General features: G+C 48.6%; 1 protein-coding gene across 4 annotated transcripts in view; it reads left to right on the top strand.

Moving 5' to 3' along the window:
* CAMSAP1 (calmodulin regulated spectrin associated protein 1) overlaps positions 1 to 21,744 on the top strand; it is a 64,486-nt gene that overhangs the window by 32,990 nt on the left and 9,752 nt on the right. Inside the window, exons 6-18 of one of the 4 annotated variants that reach the window (XM_077284364.1) lie at positions 1,104 to 1,136; positions 4,411 to 4,552; positions 5,311 to 5,450; positions 5,545 to 5,641; positions 6,582 to 6,750; positions 7,334 to 7,425; positions 7,711 to 7,795; positions 8,162 to 10,454; positions 10,575 to 10,711; positions 11,010 to 11,224; positions 11,501 to 11,603; positions 11,698 to 11,813; positions 12,250 to 12,368. In XM_077284364.1, the coding sequence (XP_077140479.1) occupies positions 1,104 to 1,136; positions 4,411 to 4,552; positions 5,311 to 5,450; positions 5,545 to 5,641; positions 6,582 to 6,750; positions 7,334 to 7,425; positions 7,711 to 7,795; positions 8,162 to 10,454; positions 10,575 to 10,711; positions 11,010 to 11,224; positions 11,501 to 11,603; positions 11,698 to 11,813; positions 12,250 to 12,368 (3,741 nt within the window). Of the gene's footprint in view, positions 1 to 1,103; positions 1,137 to 4,410; positions 4,553 to 5,310; positions 5,451 to 5,544; positions 5,642 to 6,581; positions 6,751 to 7,333; positions 7,426 to 7,710; positions 7,796 to 8,161; positions 10,712 to 11,009; positions 11,225 to 11,500; positions 11,604 to 11,697; positions 11,814 to 12,249; positions 12,369 to 21,744 lie in introns of all 4 variants that reach the window. The other 3 variants (XM_077284361.1, XM_077284365.1, XM_077284362.1) reach the window with 3 other exon arrangements.

The following is a 21,744-nucleotide window of genomic DNA, read 5'->3' as shown; positions in this document are numbered from 1 at the left end:
AGCGGTCACATGACCGGTCTCGCGACCAATCACAAGACAGCGACGTCATCGCAGGTCCTGAACCACACCATCTTTAGGAACCGAAGCGGCAGCATGCAGCGGTGAGAGGCGGGAACACTCCGGGGGCCATCGAAGGTGAGTATATGACTATTTTTTATTTTAATTCTTTTTTTTTTTGACCAATTATATGGTGCCCAGTCCGTGGAGGAGAGTCTCCTCTCCTCCACCCTGGGTACCAACCGCATATAATCTGCTTACTTCCCGCATGGTGTGCACAGCCCCGTGCGGGAAGTAAGCAGATCAATGCACTCCTAGGTGTGCGGAATCCCCGCAATTCCGCATTTTTAATGAACATGTTGCTTTTTTTTCCGTGATGCGCTTTTTTTCGCGGAAAAAAATGCAACATTTGCACAAAAAATGCGGAATACACTGTAAATAATAGGAGGCATATGTTAGCGTTTTTTTCGCGTTTTTATCACGTTTTTATAGCGAAAAAAACGCGAAAAATACTGAACGTGTGCACATGGCCTTACACATGGTGCAGGGACCTTTTGCACATGTAAACACTGTTAGAAAGCCCTGGAGCTAATCTGATGGCTATTGATGGTGGTGTGGGAACCTTGTGACCAGTTTCTGCAGACAGCGCTTTGGAGGAAGCAGCTGGATCTGAGCAGCTTTGGCTATCTGCCCTCCTCTGCTGCTGAGCTCACAGTCCGGGCCGCCAGTGCTGCTGCTCCTGTCAGTCGGGAGGACAATGTTCTTGACCAGCAGGAAGCTGTGAGGCTGGGGATACAAACCCAGGACAGGCCCTGTAATGTCCCCTGTGGGGGGCGCCTCAGGGAATTGACCCAGTGCTGCAGATTGGCATATAGGCAGATTCGTCCTGGCTCGGCTACTTTATAAAAATGGTTTCCTGCTTGTGTGACATTTTATGCATTGATCACTAGTCTGTTTTTATCTAAAAGCCATAAAGAATGGAAAGTTCTGATTTAGGGTTAAATATAGAACTAATATGTATTTTGCAACTATATATATATTTTTTTAAATAAATTGCACGACTTTCCTTTCTTCTGCCTAACTTGTTTTCCTTGTCTCCTGAAAAGTCTCCTTCAAAATGGTATTGGAAGTTAGTACCTGTAAGTGAAGCCCCTCTCTGTGACCGTCATCCATCCACCCATGGCACACTCTCATTGTAGCGTAACTGCAGTCAGCTTCTCCATACTCTCTATCTCTCCACGTCTGCCTCCGAGTAGCAGGAAACAGAACGACAAAGCTGCCCCTCCAAAAAGAAAAACGCATACTATTTAATATACCGTATATATCACCAATTACCGGGCCCTGATAATCCTGGCATTGTGTGCCGTGTATGTACGTAATATCCACACGAGGAAGAGAAACCACCCTGGCGTTGCCCACGGCTCTGTGCTTTTGTCCGTCTGTCTTTCTCTGTGACTGATCTCACATCTAACCCATCGTTTGTGCATTAACCGTTTGTTCTCTCTGTTCCATCCGTGTCTGTAAAAGCCTGGTCTAATGCATGCACTAGCGCATTGCATGCTGGAACCTGTGGAGTTTGCACGAGTGGTATAGTATTTAACCTCTTCCTACCTAGCAGATCTGACCTGTGGGAGCACGATCAGCCCTCCTCTTTTTTTTTTTTTTTCTTCTTTTTATTATCCCCTCTTTCAATCCTTCCCCCCATTCCCTCCGCCCCAATCTCCTTTATTTTTTTCTGTTTGTTTCCCCTTCCCCTGTGTGGCTAAGATGGTGTGCACTACACTCTCTCTTGCCATGTGTGGCTGAAAACTTTTTAAAGTCTGAAAATGTTTTCCTCCCATAGGACATTCTCAGTCTCTTGCTCTCCTGCCGACGCTCAGCTTACTAACGCATCATATAGGATGACGTACGGCCAGTAGGACTTTAGCCGCCTGTTTTCCCTGCGTTCCTTTTTACATTAGAGCCACACACATATTTTTATATGAATGAAGATTAAACCTTCCTAGAAGTATTTTGTGGGGTTGTGCACAAGGAGATATATATATATATATATATATATATATATATATATATATATATATATATATATATATATATATATATATATATATATATATATATATATATATATATATATATATATACCATATATATATATATATAATTATTTGCGTTTGATCTTTATTATAAATGTAATCATTTAACACCCAAACCAGAGAACCACTTTTCCTATGTTGCCTCCGATCTGATGGACATCAAAGAGGAGAGGTCCGAGCCTAGCGCAGCTGGACAGAGCGATGCCTGCCCTGGTGTCTTCTCTCCTATAAATTAGTGCTACAGTATCACCAAGCGAATAGTTGCAGACTTTGGATGGCGCTACAGGGTGATCGATTACACGCTAAGGTTGTGTGCACACGTCGCTTTTTTTTTGCGGTTTTTCGCTATAAAAACGCTATAAAACTGCGAAAAAAACGCTCACATTAAGCATCCTACTTAATAGAATGCAATCCGCATTTTTTGTGCACATGCTGCGTTGTTTTCCTGAGCGGAAGCGCTTTCCAGAAAAAAACGCAGCATGTTCATTAAATTTGCGAAATCGTGGGGACTCCGCACACCTAGGAATGCATTGATCTGCTTACTTCCCGCATGGGGCTATGCCCACCATGCGGGAAGTAAGCAGATCATGTGCTGTTGGTACCCAGGGTGGAGGAGAGGAGACTTTCCTCCACGGACTGGGCACCATATAATTCGAAAAAAAAAAAAGAATTAAAATAAAAAATAGTGATATACTCACCTTCTGATGGCCCCCGGAGTCTTCCCGCCTCTCAGCAGTGCACGCGGCCGCTTCCGTTCCCTTGGATGCTTTGTGTGAAGGACCTGCGATGACGTTGCGGTCACGTGACCGTGACATCATCGCAGGTCCTAAACACAAAGCATCTATAGGAACGGAGGCCGCCGAGTGCACCGCTGAGGAGATCGGGGGCCATCAGAAGGTGAGTATAACCATTCTTTTATTTTTTTTATTATTTTTAACATATCTTTTTACTATTGATGCTGCATAGGCAGCATCAATAGTAAAAAGTTGGTCACACTTGTCAAACACTATGTTTGACAAGTGTGACCAACCTGTCAATCAGTTTTCCAAGCGATGCTACAGATCACTTGGAAAACGCTAGCATTCTGCAAGTTAATTATGCTTGCAAAACATTCCGCATGCGATATACCCACGGCAGGAGTTGCAGAATTGCCGCGGAAATCTCCGCAGCAATTCTGCAACGTGTGCACTTAACCTAAAAGACAGCGACTGGCTAGTGACTGGCCACAATGTTAAAGGGCTGATGATGCCACTCTGACTGCACAAGTATGAGCTATGAATGCCAGAGGCCAAACTCTGCATTTGTGGCCAAGATACAGATATTTATTTGTTGTTGTTCCAAAATGCACTACTTTTTATTTTGAAGAGTTTCTCTGCTAGGAAAAGCCTTGCTTGCTAGAAGAATGCCTTGATGGTAGGCTGATTAATAAATCTAGCCGTAGGCATGAGAGCACTGTTGGCCGATCGTACGTTTGGCTGACCACTCTCTCTCTCTAGACTCCCCCCATTCACCTGAGCACGTGGCCAATCGTTCATGTGTGGTCACCAGAGAGAGAGGAGAAGGCCGCTGCCGGACCATTCTGGTGGCACCTTCTCTTGCTTGGGAACAGAAAGATCAGCCATTGAAATTCCAACTCCTGGATTCTTCTGTCCCAACGTCAATCTGTCTGCGGAGAGTCAGGAGGACCCCAGTATGCAGTAGAAAGCTGGCTGGTCTTTCCAAAAATGGTGGATTTGGCCAACTTTCATGTACTGTTATTGGCGTTGGACCACTAGTGGTCATCTGTAATCTGAAAGGAAATACTGACCTCCGTTTCCCTGCCGTTCCCCCACAGCTGCCGCTGTGTGTAATACTGGGGGGTCCTCCTCAGCCAGAGAGATGCCATATGTAACTCAACTATGATGATCCAGAACAGAAGACCTCACCCCTCACTCCTAATTCCCTGATGGGGGTAGGAAAATGGATTTTATCCACTGAACAAACCATTTAGTAAAGATCAAATATGTGTATATACGTATTTATATCTCAAAATATACACACAATATATATATATCCGCATCACCCACAAGATATTTCTGTCATTCCTGTGTAGTGGCCGGTGTCCTCCTGCCCGTTGTGTGGTTATTACTGTCTTGTCCTTACAGTGTGGATATTTGATACTTTTCCATCTCTAGCTGCGCAGTTCACCCGCTTCTCTACTTTTTTTTTTTTTTTCTTTAGTTTTGTAACATAAAATTATATATTTATCTGTTCACCTGATTGTAAGAAAGTTGTTGCTTTTTTTTTTCTCATACCCACTTGCCATTTGCCGTTTCAGGTCCGTTACCGTCGGGATCACCCATCGAATAGACAGCTGCCCTTCTTCCCACTGCTAGAAGACCTAATGAAGGATATTAGTGACGGCGCCGCCCTGCTGACTGTAATACACTTCTACTGCCCAGAGCTGATGAAGTTGGATGGTAGGAGGCGTCCCTGAAAGAACCATAGCTATAATTGTCATGAGACTCACCGGTTCTCCTTTTTTTTTCCCCCTTTTCTTTTGTAACCATTGCTTAGCTATCATATCTGGACCTGCTATTAGTTTTAGGGCTCCACTGCCTTTCAAGAGTCTGTACTATCGCATTACTCTGACATGAGTAGAAGGAAATGTTGTTAAAAAATATATATATTTGTTGAATCCGCCACCAATCTGGTCATTTTCTTCAGTCCTGCAGTGATGACGTCCTGTCCATCTTTCATGCCTCGGTGGTGATGTTTATATGTATGTTATGTGACCACTAAGGCAACTGATTGGCTGTACTGGTCACGTGACTGATGGGCAGGAAGCTGCATCGCTGTCGGAGTGGCGGGAATCAAAAGCGTGATGGAGTTAGAAGGGGTCATGCCCTGTCTTCTCTTCAGGGCTGCCTCATACAGACGGTGGCATTTCCAACGCCTCCTAGATTGGAGGATCATTAAAGGAGTTGTCGTCTTAAAGGGGTAAAAACGAGTAAAAATTTTGTTCAGCAATGTAAAAAGACAGTGGGCAGCTGCTGAGATGTTAAATAGGCTCCATGAGGACCTCAGCCATCAACAATTTCCTTCCTGATCCCTTTTCCCCTGCAGGAGATAAGCGGCTCGTTCAGCCACCAGCTATGTAGTATCTGAGCGTCATTTTTTGCGTAGGGTTAAATCTGTGCTGCGCGGTCCTCGGACACGGCTGTTCTCTCTCCCACAGACATTTGTTTAAAGGAAGTGCCGTCCATCGCTGACAGCCTGTACAACATCCAGCTCCTGAAGGAGTTCTCCAGCGAGTATCTAAATAAGTGTTTTTACCTGACCCTCGAGGACATGTTGTATGCTTCACTGGTCCTGAAGGTAAAGAGGGTTGTGGTGCTGTAAAAGAAAAAGCAATGAGGAATGCAAAGTAGGATGTGTATATTGGAATAACTGATGACGTTTGTTTCCCCAGCCAAATATAATGGTTTTTATTGCTGAGCTTTTCTGGTGGTTCGAAAATGTAAAGCCTGACTTTGTGCAGCCAAGAGACACCCAAGAGTCTAAAGAAGGTGCGTGTGATGTGACTGGTCATGTCTGCCGTACACCTCTGCCTGTGGTAACATGTATACTGTGACGCTGGGCTTCAAGATCCGTACATAAACCTGCTCCCATTCACTGGCAGCGATGCAGGGTTTTTTCCCATTTTAGATATCTTTGCAAAGTATTTGAGAACTTTTATGAAACTTGCTCACATCCAGTCATCATTCACTACACGGTGATCACGGCTGAAAGCACTCTCCGGCATTTTGATTAACAGTCTGCGCTGCACACATTCTGCTGTCAAAGTGCTGGGGATTAATTACAGCCATGATCACTGTACAGTTTAGTGGTGACCATCGCTGCTGCCTGCACCGCCCCAATGACTGGAAGCGAGCGGCTGCAGGGAGGATATAACGTTGTCTTCTCACTTCTAGTAAGCCTGGCAGGCATGATGGAAGCACTGTCTACCTGCAAACTACCACTATATCTGCTGGTTAAATAGTATTTTCTAGAGGAGACTGGTTCTCTTTAAAAGAAAAAAAAAAATACACACAAAAAAAATTCTTCATGTCTCTTAACATGTCAGAGGTTTTTTTTTTTTTTTTATCAGCTGTGGTCCAGCTGCCAAGACCACCCCAACCACGGTTAAAATGTAACTATAGAGCCGCACCTCTTAGTTTTTCATGTTTTCCACTTGACTTTCCATAAACTTCCCAAGGAAAACGAATTGGAGCACAGAGTTGTACTTTTTATTAATAAATATATAAAGCCTTTACTGTGGGGGGTTTCTGCATCCGGACCCTGGCTGATCAAAACATGTGACTATGACTTAAAGACTTTCATAATGATCATTAAACTATACATATAGATTTTATTACATATGGATATAATATTTGGGGAGAAATTACACTTCTATAAATTAATTGGTCTAATTTTCTTCGATTTTTACTTTTTTTGTAATGTTCACAGCAAAAGCAGTATTACCGCACAAAAACAGTCGTCCCCAGATTCCGATATCCAACGCAACGAAGCGGAGTTTCATGGCCAGTCCTTCGGTCTCAGGAGACCCCCATTCGTTGGCGCACAACACGTCTGAATCCGGGAGCAGAAATTTCCTGCAGCCTGAAGAAGTGGAAAAGTGAGTGATTTATATTTATTTCTTAAAATTGTGAAAAACATGGTCGTTCTGAGATCTCATCAGAAGGGAACTTTAGCAGTCAACTAATGGGGGGGGGGGGGTGAAACCAAGTAATGACTTTAAATAACAAAACAATCATTACTTACCTGTGAAAACTCCAGCTCTGCCTCTAAGATGCTGGTTTATATTGCTAAATCTGCACCACGTGACTGCTGCTGCCAATCACTGGCCTTGGCATTCTAGTGTCACCTACCTCAGTGATTGGCTGCAGCAGTCACGTAACATAGAAGGGGCATGCCGTGTTTGCAGACATTAGTGTAAACGAGCCCTCGGTGATAATTCAGTTGTTCCCATACAATAGATCTGCAGGGAAGGCAGACTGTATACATCTACTTCTGGCTCGGTTTTAATCACGGGTGAATCTGAAAGCAGAAGTTATGTATTAATTGAAGATCTGTTCTGGGTTAATGATGTTTAATTATATCTGTTCTCCTGTGATTTAATCAGTGTCTGTGGTGTGTGTTCTGCTTTCCCCCGCTTTCATGCAAGACCCGTAATTACCATTTTCTATATCATCATTCAGTGGGAAAGGAAGCGCCACCTTCAGCCCATCTCATCCACTGCTGCCTTTACGACAAAAACAACAGAAGACCGTACAGTCCGAGGATAGTCCCAGTAAGTGCGCGCTCACCACACAGTGTTATTCTGATGACCAGTTTTAAGTTTGCCTGAATTTTGAGATTTTTGACCCTGAAAACACGAGCGTTTAAGCCATTTTGAATTTCGACAGGTCGACTCCTCGGGCGGCGCTCACCCCCGTACACATTAGATACTTGACTGAATTTTCCTATTTATTTTTTTCATTAATGAGTACACTATGCTCCAATTACTCTTCCTACAGAATGTACAGTTTGTCCGAATTTCCGATTTCACAAACAATTATCTGTGTTTAATTTTTAGGTGACAGAGATCGCTCGAATTCCTTGACGCGTTCTGATGTTCCACCTCGATCATCTGTCATGGCTTGGGCAGAGAAAAAGCCAAGGTCACTATCTCTTCCAAGTTGTATTCAATGTATTAAATCTCCTTCTCTATTCTGTCTCCTTTTTTTTTTATTTAATGTAATGATTTCTGAAGCCCATGCTCTGCTGGCCTCTCCGTGGAGAGTATAAAGCACCCTTCACATGCCTCGTTCCTGATCATCGGTTTGTGCAATCCCTTATCAAGACCTTAATGAATCAAGTCTTAATGAATCTGTGGCTATGAGTTGAAGCTGCTGCATTTGTGGGGTCATATTCTTCTCTCTTAAGACCAATTTTGTAAATTTTCTGCCATTTGCAGTAATCTGGTCTATTGACCTGTCTAAAAGAAAAAAATGCCTGATAATTATCACGCTCTTCTCCTTCTACAGGCCCCTTTCCCAGCCTCCATTCGCCCTCCATTGTGCTGATGATGTTGATGCCACCTCTGGCGATAGCATTAGTCTTGCCCGGTCAATCAGTAAGGATAGCCTGGCGTCAAATATCATAAATGCCACCCCCAAGCACCACCCCACCAGCTCTTCCGCACACATCCCCTCAAGAAGCCTGCTGGGAAACGTAGATATAGAAGACGATGAAGAGGAGCTCGTCGCATTTATCAGAGCTAACGACACCTCAAGTCATGGAGACCTTGAACTGCAGAGCATCTCTTCTCGAGCTTCCAGTCATCCCGGCACCGCACGATCCACGGGAAGGATATCTGGGGATGTAGACGGAAAGCCCGAGAGTTTCTTTTTAGAGCCTTTAATGCCTGCCGTTCTCAGACCAGCAAAAGAAAAACAAAGTGTCCACAAAAGAGAGGAGTATGGTGAGGTCAAGCCCAGAGGATTTGTTTCCAGACGTCAGAACGAGGGGTCGCAGTCTTTTCCGCGAAAGAAAATAACCACTAATCACACCGGACGGGATCTGAACAGAACGTTTACCCCGGTCAGTAGTTGTGACGTGCCCCCTGCAGATTCTTCTCGGGTGGATCCCCTGCCTCTAGAAAATGGTAGCGGCACATTTAGACCACTTGCGACCAGCAGTGTCGATCCGTCAGAGCAGCTCAGCGGTGGGTTTTTCCTTCACGATTCTAAAGTAGAATCTGCAGAGGAGGAGAAAACCGCACATCTTCTGGTAGATAAAGAGCAAGATCCAGAAAGCACTTGGATTGTATTAAGGAATGACTCCGACTCTGACCATCTGGATTTGGAGGATTGCGAACAGGACCTGCCACCTTCCCTCCCGGTGTGTAAGTACATAGAGGAGTCAGAGTCCGCCAAATTGCAGGAGGATATGAAGGTAAAAGAGAATGACGATAAGGATGATGCCAGTGGGCGCTCCAGTCCATGCCTGAGCACCATATCCCAGGTTAGCAGCGTCTCCATGGCTAGTGGGAGTATCCGAATGACCAGCTTTGCGGAGAGGAAGTTTCAGAGGCTGAATAGCTACGAGACAAAATCCAGCACGAGCAGCTCACAAAAGACCACCCCAGATGGTTCAGAGTGCTGCCCGCCTCCTCTGACCACTTGGAAGCAACGGAGGGAACAAAGCCCCACCAGGCAGAACAAAGACCATGCCAACATCCTCGCTTCTGAACTTGTCCAGCTCCATATGCAGCTGGAGGAGAAGCGGCGGGCCATTGAGACCCAGAAGAAGAAAATGGAGTCACTGTCCGCAAGGCAACGCTTAAAACTCGGCAAAGCTGCCTTCTTGCACGTCGTTAAAAAAGGGAAACCTGACAGACCTCTGAAGCCAGAACAATTCCCCAAGGATTACACTAAGCAGAACCTGGAGGAGGCCCAGGCAGTGCCGCACCTCGAAAAAAATGACATAGGGCCCAAAGAATCTAAAGTTCATGAAGCATTTGAGCAGAAGCCCAAGGAGGTCGATTTAGAAGGAGACGTGTGCAATGTAATTACTCCTGATGACGCCGACTCTGAGGTAGATGTGAATGAGTGTAACCTCTCCATCGAAAAGCTAAATGAAACAATCAGCACGTTACAACAGGCCATAATGAAAATTTCCCAGCAGCAAGAGCTGCTCATGAAGGCCCCGGGCTCTGTATTACCGGATCATAAAAATGGCACCCAAGATCATAAATTAAAACCACCTGTTCAGTTCATGGAGCCCGTGTCCCCCACAGGAGCTGGGACCGGCCCTCGCAAGAGATTCGGTCAGGGACGTAACTCCAGGTTCTCGCGGACCACTGAACATAAGACCACCAAGGAAAAAACAACACGCCTGATAACACCCACCCACAGCATAGAAACTCTACCCCACTTAAAGTCTGTCCCACCTCTGAAGTCACCTTGTGCCCCCTCTGATATGGCAGAGAATGGGGCAGAGCAAGTGAAAGCCCCCCAGGATAAATCTGCCTGTAGTTTCCGGCTGCACGAAGACAATATCCAGCGGACATTTCTCCTGTCCACCTCCAAAGATGCTAATATTCTTTCAGAACAAATGCACAGAGACTCAGTGAACGGTGGACGTTTGGGGTCTTCAGAGACCTCGGACAAAGAAAACGTTTCTACGGACGACAGGCTAAAGAACAAAGGTAGCCTGATTGAGGTCGATCTCTCAGAACTGAAGGATCCCGAGGAACAGATCGGAGCGGAGCAGTCTGAGACATCCACCGACGTCATAAGTGAAGATCAGAAGTCTGGGGTTGGGTTTTTCTTTAAGGCAAGTAGCCCACATCCTTTATTGTTTTGTCTCGATTGTTTGGGGATTTTCTTACATGCATTTCCATACTATGAAGTGCAGGCTTTACATTACATAATACCCATAACTAATTGCTTCCAGGATGAGCAGAAAGCGGAGGACGAGCTGGCAAAGAAGAGAGCGGCCTTTCTCTTGAAACAGCAGAAGAAAGCTGAAGAAGCTCGGCTCAGAAAGCAGCAGCTAGAAGCTGAGGTCGAGTTAAAGAGAGATGAAGCTCGGTAACTATCAAGGCTTTGGAAAGTAATTCATAGCAGAATGCAGAGAAATGATTGCAGAAAGCTGCACATGAGCTGCCAATTTGGATGGAGTTGGTACAAATGCCGTGAGCCCAAATTCGGCTTCAAAATATTACTATGCATGGAGCCATTTACAAAGTCGCAAAGTGGAAATCTAGAGAAGCCACAACTTTGGCTCAGCAGCTTCAGAGTGTATATTCTGCATCGACTTTTAGTTATAGGAAGAAGCAAGACAGATTATATATTATATTATAATTTTTTTTATTTATTTCCACTCCAGACGCAAAGCTGAGGAAGATCGTATACGTAAGGACGAAGAAAAAGCAAGAAGGGAACTGATCAAACAGGAGTATCTGCGACGGAAGCAGCAACAGATCTTGGAAGAGCAAGGAATCGGAAGGCCCAAACCCAAGCCGAAACCTAAGAAGTCTCGGCCGAAGTCAGTCCACAGGGAGGAATCGTACAGTGACTCAGGAACAAAGTATTCATCAACGCGTACGTTTTTCTTTTAAAGGAAAAAGATGTTGCTTTGTGAAATATTTTCCACTTTGCTGGGATCTCTTGGATCTTCTTGGATTTTGTATGAAATCTGTGCATGTGGCAGTGATTTTAATGGTCGGATGGGGGGGGCCACCTAGATGAAATATTGTCCATGTGTGAATAGACACAAATCTGAGTGGCAGCATTAAGTGTAACTAAAAGAAAGCCCTTTCTACTGGAGATTGCTAGCATGTGCTATAATATGAGTTCTGTATGTTTTCTCCTGTACAGCGGATAACTTGAGCAGTGCACAGTCTGGTTCCAGTCTGTCTTTGGCATCCGGTGCAACTACAGAGGCTGAAAGTGTCCATTCTGGTGGAACGCCTTCACACAGGTACACGCTTGATATTCTTTGCACTTGGTAAAGGCAGCAGTCCTTTAATTTCTCCATTGTAAAGTAACGTGTTCTTTTCCTTCCATGGTGGCAGGGTGGACTCTGTGGAAACGTTGTCTGTGGCAAGCAGGCACCAGAGTAGAACTGCAGAGCGAGATTGGGAGAATGCGTCCACCGCCTCTTCCGTTGCATCTGTGGCAGAATATTCAGGTTCATGAAAACTTATACGTATTTCTCATCTCTCCGGTTGCAGCTCTTGCAGCTGTAGTTATTGCAGGCCATCATTTTCTGATGTGTATAGAGAAAAATATATAAGGTGCAATTAATTGCTCTCCCCCTCTTGTTTTGCTTTTCCTTCTCTCTTGCACACTTACTTGCCTTCTACCTAGCACTTGCTTACTTATTACTTCGCTTTTCCACACTTGTTTGCATACTCTCTCTTGCACTTCTTTGCTCCCTAGTTTTTGCCAATAGTCATATGATGCTTTATATATGTCTAATGGTGTAGAATCCATCCTAACCATTGGATCTAAAACGGCACATTTAATATATGAAAAATGTTGACTTTATTTTCTGTTTTCTGAAATTCTAATGGTAATGTTGACAATTATATATTAATACAATGTTATTTATTTCATTTTTTAAGGTCCAAAACTTTATAAAGAGCCCAGCAGTAAGTCAAATAAACCCATAATCCACAATGCTATCTCCCACTGCTGCCTCGCCGGGAAGGTGAACGAATCCCAGAAGAACTTAACCTTGGATGTAAGTGCAGAATATTTAACAGATCTGTTTTTTTAAGGCCATGTTCATCCTGTAAGGATTCTTCCAGTATTTAGCAGACCCCTAAGCTATACCCTGAGAGGATCTGCTGACATTCTGTAGTGAATGCAAGTTCTGAAAACAGGATTTTTGGTTGCTTACCGTAAAATCTGTTTCTCCTACGCCTCATTGGGGGACACAGGACCATGGGTGTTATGCTGCTGCCACTAGGAGGACACTAAGTAGACAGAAAGATTAACTCCTCCTCTGCAGTATACACCCCTTCACTGGATACAATTTCAACCAGTTCTTGCTTAGTGTCTGTAGGAGGCACTTGGGTCTGTTTTCAGACCCCAACTTTCTTATTTTAGTTTTTAATTTTTATTTTTCTGTAAATTTTTATTTTTTTATTTAACGGAGTGAAGGGGGCGACGGATCCTTTTTTATGGGACCCGCTCTCCCCCGAACCAGCAACAGGCGAGCACGGCGAGTATACCTCCCCGTCCCTCTCCTGCGACGTATGGCGCACGGAAAGCTTGCGCCGGGGCAACGGTTCCTATACGGTCCCGATTTAACCCCCCCCCCCCCTCCCGCCTGCAATAGAGCATTGTGCTCAGGAAAGGCAGCCGGAGTGGAAGATGTGCCGCAAACCCCTCTGATCATCGAGGATGCCTCACTCTCCATCCCCATCCAGGGTGCATGGATTGAGTTCACATGTGAGAACGGGGAGCACCGCGGCTGTAAGTACATTCCCCCCTGCTCCCCCGTGTGCGGCAGTTGTGCGGCAGTTATGCGGTCCGGGTCCCTGGGGAGAGGCGCCGGGGGTCGGCAGTGCTGGGCGGAGGTTCAGAAAGCTCCATCGCGGCCGCACATCGCCGGCAGGCCCATAAATTTAGTCCCCGGCTTCTTCAGCCGGAGTAGGCCGCAGTGGATAAATCCCTCCCGCGTCCGTAGCTCCGCCCCCTACTCCGGCGCTTCTCGCCTGGGACGAGAAGCGCCCTCCAAATCTCGGGGGCCATATTTCCAGTATCTCTGCACGGAGCCCACGCTTCTACAGTGGTCCCTTCAAGCGCTCCACCGCCATATCTCTCCCTGGGGACACAGTCTGGACCGTGGGTAAGCTGCTTCAAGAAGGCTTAACCCCTTCCCAGCGTATACTGCCCGCTCTGTTCCAAAGGCACTATGTCTCAATCCAAGGAGACTAAAAAGGGTAACAAAAAGCACACAGTGTTTTTCACTGTATGTGCCACTTGCAATACGGCTCTGCCCCGTGCCCACAGTAGCCCACTGTGTGCGGCTTGTACCTTGCCCTCTGTGCAGCCGCCTCTTGCCGCCGCTGGTACTGTCGCCGATGCCGCAGCTGTCGACCCTGTAGAGCCTAGCCCCCCTGAGTGGGCGGCTTCTCTGTCACGATCTGTGGCTTCCCTAGCCAGGGCAATTGACTCCCTCAGGGGCCCCTCTCCAGGTCGGACCGCGGCGGATTCAGATGACGGTATGGATCCGTCCACCAGCAGGGGGCGTACCCGGTCACTTTCTATTCGGGGATCTAGCAAACGCGTTCACGTTTCATCCCCTGACCATGAGCTAGCGGGCCCTTCAGTGCTTGCAAGCTCTGCTTCCCGGTCCCCTTCCCCTACCTCTGATAACTCTGAATATGAGTCCGACATTTCCTATGTTCAGGACTCCCCCTCCTCCCAAGAGTCTCTCGACTCTCTCATCGAGGCGGTCAACCAGACCCTTAAGGTGACTGAGGATTCCATATCGGAACCCGAACACGTGGTGTCTTTCAAACGGACTAAACGTGTTCAAAAGGTTTTTGTCACTCACCCTCACTTTAAGGAGATTGTACAAAAACATAGGGATCACCCTGATAAACGTTTCATGGGACAAAAGTCCATTGAGGCAAAATACCCTTTTTCTCGGGAATTAATCAAGGACTGGCTGCAGTCTCCCTCTGTGGATCCTGCTGTGTCACACCTCGCGTCCAAGACCATCCTGTCTCTTTCGGACGGTTCCTCCGTTAAGAACCCCTCCGATCGCCAGATTGAATATCTGGCTCGTTCTGCCTTGGAGGCCACAGGAGCGTCTCTCTTCCCATCCTTCGCCACCTCCTGGGTGGCGAAGGCTATGGTCGCCTGGACCGAGACTCTTTCCTCTACCATCCAAGCCAGTGACTTACTTCCAGAAGCCGGTATCCTGGTTAACCAGATAGCGCAGGCCGGAGACTTCATAGTCAACGCTCTATGGACGCAGCCAATTGCGCTGCACAGGCAGCCGCCAATGCAATCTCCATCAGGAGAGCCCTGTGGCTCAGGGATTGGCGAGCAGATTCGGCTTCCAAACGTTCTCTAACAGCCCTGCCTTTCCAGGCTGGTCGGTTATTTGGAGAACAATTGGACCAAATGATCTCGGATGCTACCGGAGGGAAAAGTAAATTTCTCCCCCAGAAAAAACCTACCCGGTCCTTTCAGTACCAGCAGCAACCTCCATTTCGGCCTTTTCGGCCCAATGCCAACTGGTCTTCTACGTCCTCTACCTCCGCATCAGGACGAGGTTCGCGCGGTGGCCGAGGCACCCAGGTCTCTTACAGACCTACTCGCAACTGGAGACCCAGGCCTAAACCACCTGGGTCTAAGGGATCCACATCCCATGGATCCTCCGCCCAATGACTCCTTGCAACAGCCGGTGGGCACCAACAAAGTAGGCGGACGCCTGCTCTTGTTCCGCCAAGCCTGGCTCTCAGTCGTCTCCGACGAGTGGGTCAGAGAACTGGTGTCCACCGGATACAAAATAGAATTTTCCTTTCCCCCCCCCCCCCCCCTACGCGCTTCTTCCAGTCTTGTCCTCAAAGGTCAAAAGCCACTGCGTTTCTCCAGGCAATACGGGCACTGCAAAGGGACGGAGTCATCATTCCGGTCCCCCTAGAACAAAGATTCAAGGGTTTCTATTCGAATCTATTCGTGGTCCCAAAGAAGGACGGATCACTACGTCCGATACTAGACCTAAAGCTACTAAACAGATTCGTAAAAATCCGGCACTTCAGGATGGAGTCCCTCCGTTCTGTAGTCGCGTCTATGGAAACAGGAGAATTCCTGGCATCCATAGACATCAAGGATGCCTACCTGCACATACCAATCTTCCCTCCGCATCAGCAGTTCCTTCGCTTCGCTTTTCGCGGGGAACACTTCCAATTTGTGGCCTTGCCCTTCGGTCTCGCCACCGCTCCCAGAGTCTTCACGAAGGTCATGGTGGCTGCCATGGCCATTCTTCATTCCAGGGGAGTGGTGGTAATTCCGTACCTGGACGACCTACTGATAAAGGGTCCTTCCTACCCAGCGTGCGAAGAGTCCGTCGTTCTCACGGTGGATACTCTTACTCGCCTGGGATGGAAGATAAACTTCGAAAAGTCTTCTCCAATTCCGGCTCAACAGATCTCCTTTCTGGGGATGATACTAGACACTTCCCGCGGTCTGGTCATACTCCCTCAAGACAAGGCTTTGGCCTTGCGGCAGGGAGCTCAGAGTCTTTCCCGTCCAGTCTCCCACTCCATTCGTACCAGCATGCGAGTTCTCGGGCAGATGGTAGCTGCCATGGAAGCGGTCCCATTTGCGCAGTTTCACCTCCGTCCCCTGCAGCATGCGCTACTGTCGGCTTGGGACGGCAACCCGTCCTCCCTCGACCGCCGATTCATCCTGCCCCCACGGGTCAGGAAAACCCTCAGGTGGTGGACGCTGAAGTCCTCCCTAACCCAGGGAAGGTCCTTTCTCCCAGTACGGTGGCTGGTGGTGACCACCGATGCCAGTCTCCTAGGATGGGGAGCGGTCTTCAACCATCACACAGCCCAGGGGCGGTGGTCCATTCAAGAATCTCGCCTTGCCATCAATATCCTCAAGATTCGAGCTATCCGACTAGCTTTGTTCCAGTTTCACCGCTTTCTGGCAGGTCACCCAGTCAGAATCCAGTCCGACAACGCCACGGCCGTGGCGTACATCAACCGTCAGGGCGGAACCCGCAGCAGGACGGCCATGCTCGAGGTGTCTCACATCCTTCATTGGGCGGAGTCAAACCAGTCGCCCATCTCGGCGATCCACATTCCAGGTGTGGAGAATTGGGAGGCGGACTTTCTCAGCCGCCAGGGCCTCGCCGCCGGGGAGTGGTCCCTTCACCCGGAGGTCTTCCAGCAGATTTGCCATCGCTGGGGGACCCCGGATGTGGATCTCATGGCTTCCGGGATGAACAACAAGGTTCCTCAGTTCTTTGCTCGGTCCCTCAACCCACGGGCCCTCGGAGTAGACGCCCTGGTCTTGCCTTGGCGCCAATTCCGCCTCCCGTACATTTTTCCTCCTCTTCCCCTGCTACCGAGGGTCATCAAAAAGATCAGGGCAGAGGGGGTGCCAGTGATTCTCGTCGCGCCAGACTGGCCGCGTCGGGCATGGTACGCCGAACTGGTTCAGCTGGTAGCCGATGTCCCCTGGCGTCTTCCAGATCGCGTGGATCTTCTTTCACAGGGCCCGATTTACCACCAGAACTCAGGGGCCCTGTCTTTGACGGCTTGGCCGTTGAGTCCTGGATCCTAGGCCAAGCGGGTTTCACTCCCGAGGTGTCCTCCACCATGATCAGAGCCAGGAAACCTCTTTCCATGCGCAGTTACCACCGTACCTGGCAAATTTTTTTCTCATGGTGTGATGCTCAGGGACGATCTCCTCTAGTATTCTCTATTCCTTCCATACTAGAGTTTCTTCAGTCTGGACTAGAGTCGGGACTTGCCCTTAGCTCCCTAAAGGGTCAGGTTTCGGCTTTGTCAGTCTTTTTCCAGAGGAAGATTGCCAATAGGTTGCCGGTGAAAACTTTTTTCCAGGGAGTTTCCCGTGTGGCGCCTCCCTACAAATCGCCCTTGGATCCGTGGGATCTTAATTTGGTTCTCGGAGCTCTTCAGGAGACTCCTTTCGAACCGCTACAGGACGTTTCCTTGACCTTCCTTTCCTGGAAGGTAGTTTTCCTTGTAGCCATTACGTCCATCAGAAGGGTTTCGGAGTTGGCTGCACTCTCCTGCCGCCCTCCCTTTCTAATTTTTCATCCGGACAAGGCGGTATTGAGGACCTCTCCCACCTTTTTGCCCAAGGTTGTCTCTTCTTTCCACCTCAATGAGGAGATTGGTTCTGCCTTCGTTCTGCCCGGCACCATCCCATCGTATCGAAAAGGCTCTCCACACTCTTGATGTGGTGAGGGCTCTTCGTCGGTACGTCTCGAGGACGGCTCCCTTCCGCACGTCGGACGTCCTGTTCGTACTTCCAGAGGGGCCCAGGAAGGGTTCCCCCGCTTCAAAGGCCACTCTGGCTAAATGGATTCGATCAGCCATTCAAGAATCCTATCGTGTCAAAGGGGTTCCTATCCCAGAGGGGATCAAGGCCCATTCTACTCGGTCGGTGGGCGCCTCGTGGGCCATTCGGCACCAGGCGTCAGCACAGCAGGTCTGCAAGGCTGCGACGTGGTCCAGTTTGCACACTTTTGCCAAGCATTACCACATTCATTCTATCTCTTCCGCAGACGCCGCCCTTGGCAGGCGCATTCTGCAAGCGGCAGTTCCTTAAGCCGTAGGCCAGTGGTACATGGGGTATTAGCATATTGCTCCCCACCCAGGGACTGCTTTTGTACGTCCCATGGTCCTGTGTCCCCCAATGAGGCGTAGGAGAAAAAGAGATTTTTGTATACTCGCCGTAAAATCTTTTTCTCCGAGACACTCATTGGGGGACACAGCACCCACCCTGTTAGCCTGTTCTTTTGGCTTGTTGTTTACTTCTTAGTTTTGACATAGTCTGTCTTTGTTCATGTTCCTACTGCTTTACTACCGAACTGGTTGAAATTGTATCCAGTGAAGGGGTGTATACTGCAGAGGAGGAGTTAATCTTTCTGTCTACTTAGTGTCCTCCTAGTGGCAGCAGCATAACACCCATGGTCCTGTGTCCCCCAATGAGTGTCTCGGAGAAAAAGATTTTACGGTGAGTATACAAAAATCTCTTTTTCTCGAAGCCTTCATTGGGGGACACAGGAAACCATGGGTGTATGCTGCTGCTACTAGGAGGCTGACACTATGCACAAAAAGTTAGCTCCTCCTCTGCAGTGTACACCCCACCGACAGGAAGTAGGATATTCCGTTAGTGAGAAAGCAGTAGGAGAAGCAACAAATATCAGAAAAATTACACAGAAACTCAAACTGTAACAGTATAATACAACAGAGCTGTTCAACCTGGGAGGGTGCTGTGTCCCCCAATGAAGGCTTCGAGAAACAGATTTTACGGTAAGCAACCAAAAATCCTGTTTTCTCCTACGCCTCATTGGGGGACACAGGACCATGGGTGCTATGCTGCTTGCCACTAGGAGGACACTAAGTAAACACAAAGAGTTAATTCCTCCTCTGCAGTATACACCCCTTGACTGGCCAGTAACGACTCAGTTCTTGCTTAGTGTCTGTAGGAGGCACTTGGGTCTGTTCAGACCCCACCATTTATTATTTTATTTTTTATTTTCTGTAATTTTTTATTTTTTATCTAACGGAGTGAAGGAGGCGACTGACTCCTTTCCAGGGTCCGCTCTCCCCCCGAACCATCAACAGGCGAGCACGGCGAGTATACCTCCCCGTTCCTCTCCTGCGACGTTTGGGGCACGCCTAACCTAAACCCAGGGCGACGGTTCCTACTCGGTCCCGATCTCCCCCATTATAGGAGGGCGAGCACATAGAGTATATCTCTCATGTGCATCTCCCGGGCTCCACCGCACTCAAGCCCCTCACCTCAGCGTCTTGTAGTCCCCACGGTAGCCGTAAGTCCCCTGCGGCAGGCACATACGACGCTCTCCATCCCCCGGCGCAGGGAGTCCCCTCCTCACGCTGCAGCGTTGGAGGATGCAGTCCGGGTCCCTGGGGAGAGGCGCCGCTGTTTGGTGCAGCGGCGATCGTTCGGCGCTACACCGCGCCCGCAGGCGCTTGCCGCCGGCAGCCTGCAAATTTAGTCCCCGGCTTTTCAGCCGGACTAGGCCGCGTTTGTAATTCCCGCCCACCGCTCAGGCGCTTCTCATTCTGAACGAGAACAGCCCTGCAAATCTCGGCCGCTATCTTGGGTCTCCTCTCCTGCGTGGGATTCTGCAGCAAACGCTTCCTCCCTGGGGACACCGACACAGGACCGTGGGTAAGCTGCCCCTTTCTATAGGAAAACGCTTAACCCCTTCTCTGCATCCACATCCCGGCTAGTGCAGTATTTGGGAGGCACAGACATACATTATGTCTCAATCTAAGGAGGCAAAAAGGGGCAACAAAAAGCACACTGTATTTTTTACCGCATGGCCCACTTGCAATTCTTCTTTGCCACGTGCCCACAATACCCCTTTGTGCCAGAACTGTGACCCGGCCTGTGCGCAGCCGCCTTCTGCCGCCACCAATGTCGCCACCGATCCCACTGAGCCTAACCCTCCTGAGTGGGCCGCGTCCCTGTCACGTTCAATGGAGTCCTTGGTCAAGGCATTGGACTCTTTCCGAGGGTCCTCCTTAAGCCAGAGCTCTCCTCCGTCGGCTGCGATGGAATCTGGCGACGGTGCGGGGCCATCTGACCACAGGGGGTGTACCGTTCTACGGGACTCTCGGGGGTCCAGGAAAAGGACCCTTCCCTCATCTCCCGTACACGCTTCAGCTTCTGCGAGCTCATCTTCTCGCTCCCCCTCCCCTGAGGGTCGCAGCGTACAGGACTCAGTATACGAGTCGGAGGAATCTTTAACCCAAGACTCCTCTATCGGTCAAGAGACACTTGACTCCCTTATTGAGGCAGTCAACAAAACATTAATGGTGAACAACGAATCTGTTTCCTCTCAGGAACACGTCGTATCTTTTAAAAAGACTAAACGCGTCCAAAAGATATTTGCTTATCACCCTGAGTTTCAGGACATTATCCAAAAACACAGGGAGCACCCGGAAAAGCGTTTTACGGCTCAAAAAGCCACGGAAGCTAAATATCCTTTCTCAAAGGATCTGGTGAAGGAGTTGCTTCTCTCTCCTTCTGTGGATCCTGCCGTATCGCGACTCGCATCTAAAACAGTCTTATCCCTGTCAGACGGTTCATCAGTCAAAAATCCTTCTGACCGTCAAATTGATTATTTGGCTCGCTCAGTCTTTGAAGTCTCAGGAGCAGCTCTCCTTCCATCTTTTGCAGCTACCTGGGTAGCTAAGGCAATGGTGGCCTGGGCAGAGGTGTTAACCTCTACCGTCCATGGCAGTAATCTTCCCCCAGAGACGGCCAGACTAGCTAACCAGATAGCTGAGGCCGGAGATTTCGTTGTTAACGCTTCCATAGATGCGGCTAATTGCGCAGCGCAAGCGGCTGGAAACGCAATTTCCATCAGGAGGGCCTTATGGCTCCGCGATTGGCGAGCAGATTCTGCTTCCAAAAAGTCGCTGACTTCTCTACCTTACCAAGCGGGCCGTTTATTTGGGGAGAAACTAGACCAGATCATTTCTGACGCTACCGGAGGGAAGAGTAAATTTCTTCACCAGCAAAAACCGGCCCGGCCTTTTCGGAATCAACAGCAGTTTCGATTCCGGTCCTTTCATAACAACTCCAGTTGGTCCTCCTCCTCCCCTGGTTCGGGACGACGGGAAAACAGAACTTCCCAGGTCTCATACAGACCAAACCGTTCCTGGAAACCCAGACCGAGACCGTCTGCCCCTAAGCCGTCCGCATCCCTTAAACCTTCTACACAATGACTCGTTGGCGTGTCCGGCGGACACCGACAAAGTAGGCGGACGCCTTCTTTCGTTCCATCAAAATTGGCTCTCGGTCGTTCACGACGAGTGGGTCAGAGAGCTTGTGTCTTCCGGATACAAAATCTCCTTTTCTTCCATCCCCCCTCCGCGCTTCTTCCAGTCTTCTCCCCCCCAAAGCAAGAGCGTCACATCTTCCTCAAGCCATACAGGCCCTTCAAAGGGACGGTGTCATCGTTCCGGTCCCTCGAGACCAAAGGTTCAAGGGGTTTTACTCCATCCTTTTCGTGGTCCCAAAGAAGGACGGGGCCTTACGGCCCATACTGGACCTCAAACTGCTAAACAAGTTTGTACAGGTCCGACACTTCAGGATGGACTCGCTCCGTTCTGTTGTCACGTCCCTGGAAAAAGGAGAGTTCCTCGCATCCATAGACATCAAGGATGCTTATCTACATATTCCAATTTTTCCCTCTCATCAGCAGTTCCTGCGCTTTGCAGTCCAAGAAGAACACTTCCAGTTTGTGGCCTTGCCCTTCGGACTTGCCACCGCCCCAGAGTCTTCACAAAGGTCATGGCGGCTGTCATGGCCATTCTTCATGCTCGGGGAGTGGTAGTCCTGCCCTATCTGGACGA

The sequence above is a fragment of the Ranitomeya variabilis genome, chromosome 2 (genome assembly GCF_051348905.1).
Source record: "Ranitomeya variabilis isolate aRanVar5 chromosome 2, aRanVar5.hap1, whole genome shotgun sequence".
Lineage (NCBI taxonomy): Eukaryota > Metazoa > Chordata > Amphibia > Anura > Dendrobatidae > Ranitomeya > Ranitomeya variabilis.
The sequence above is the reverse complement of the archived record's forward strand: the minus strand, read 5'-3'. Positions and strand labels throughout refer to the sequence as shown.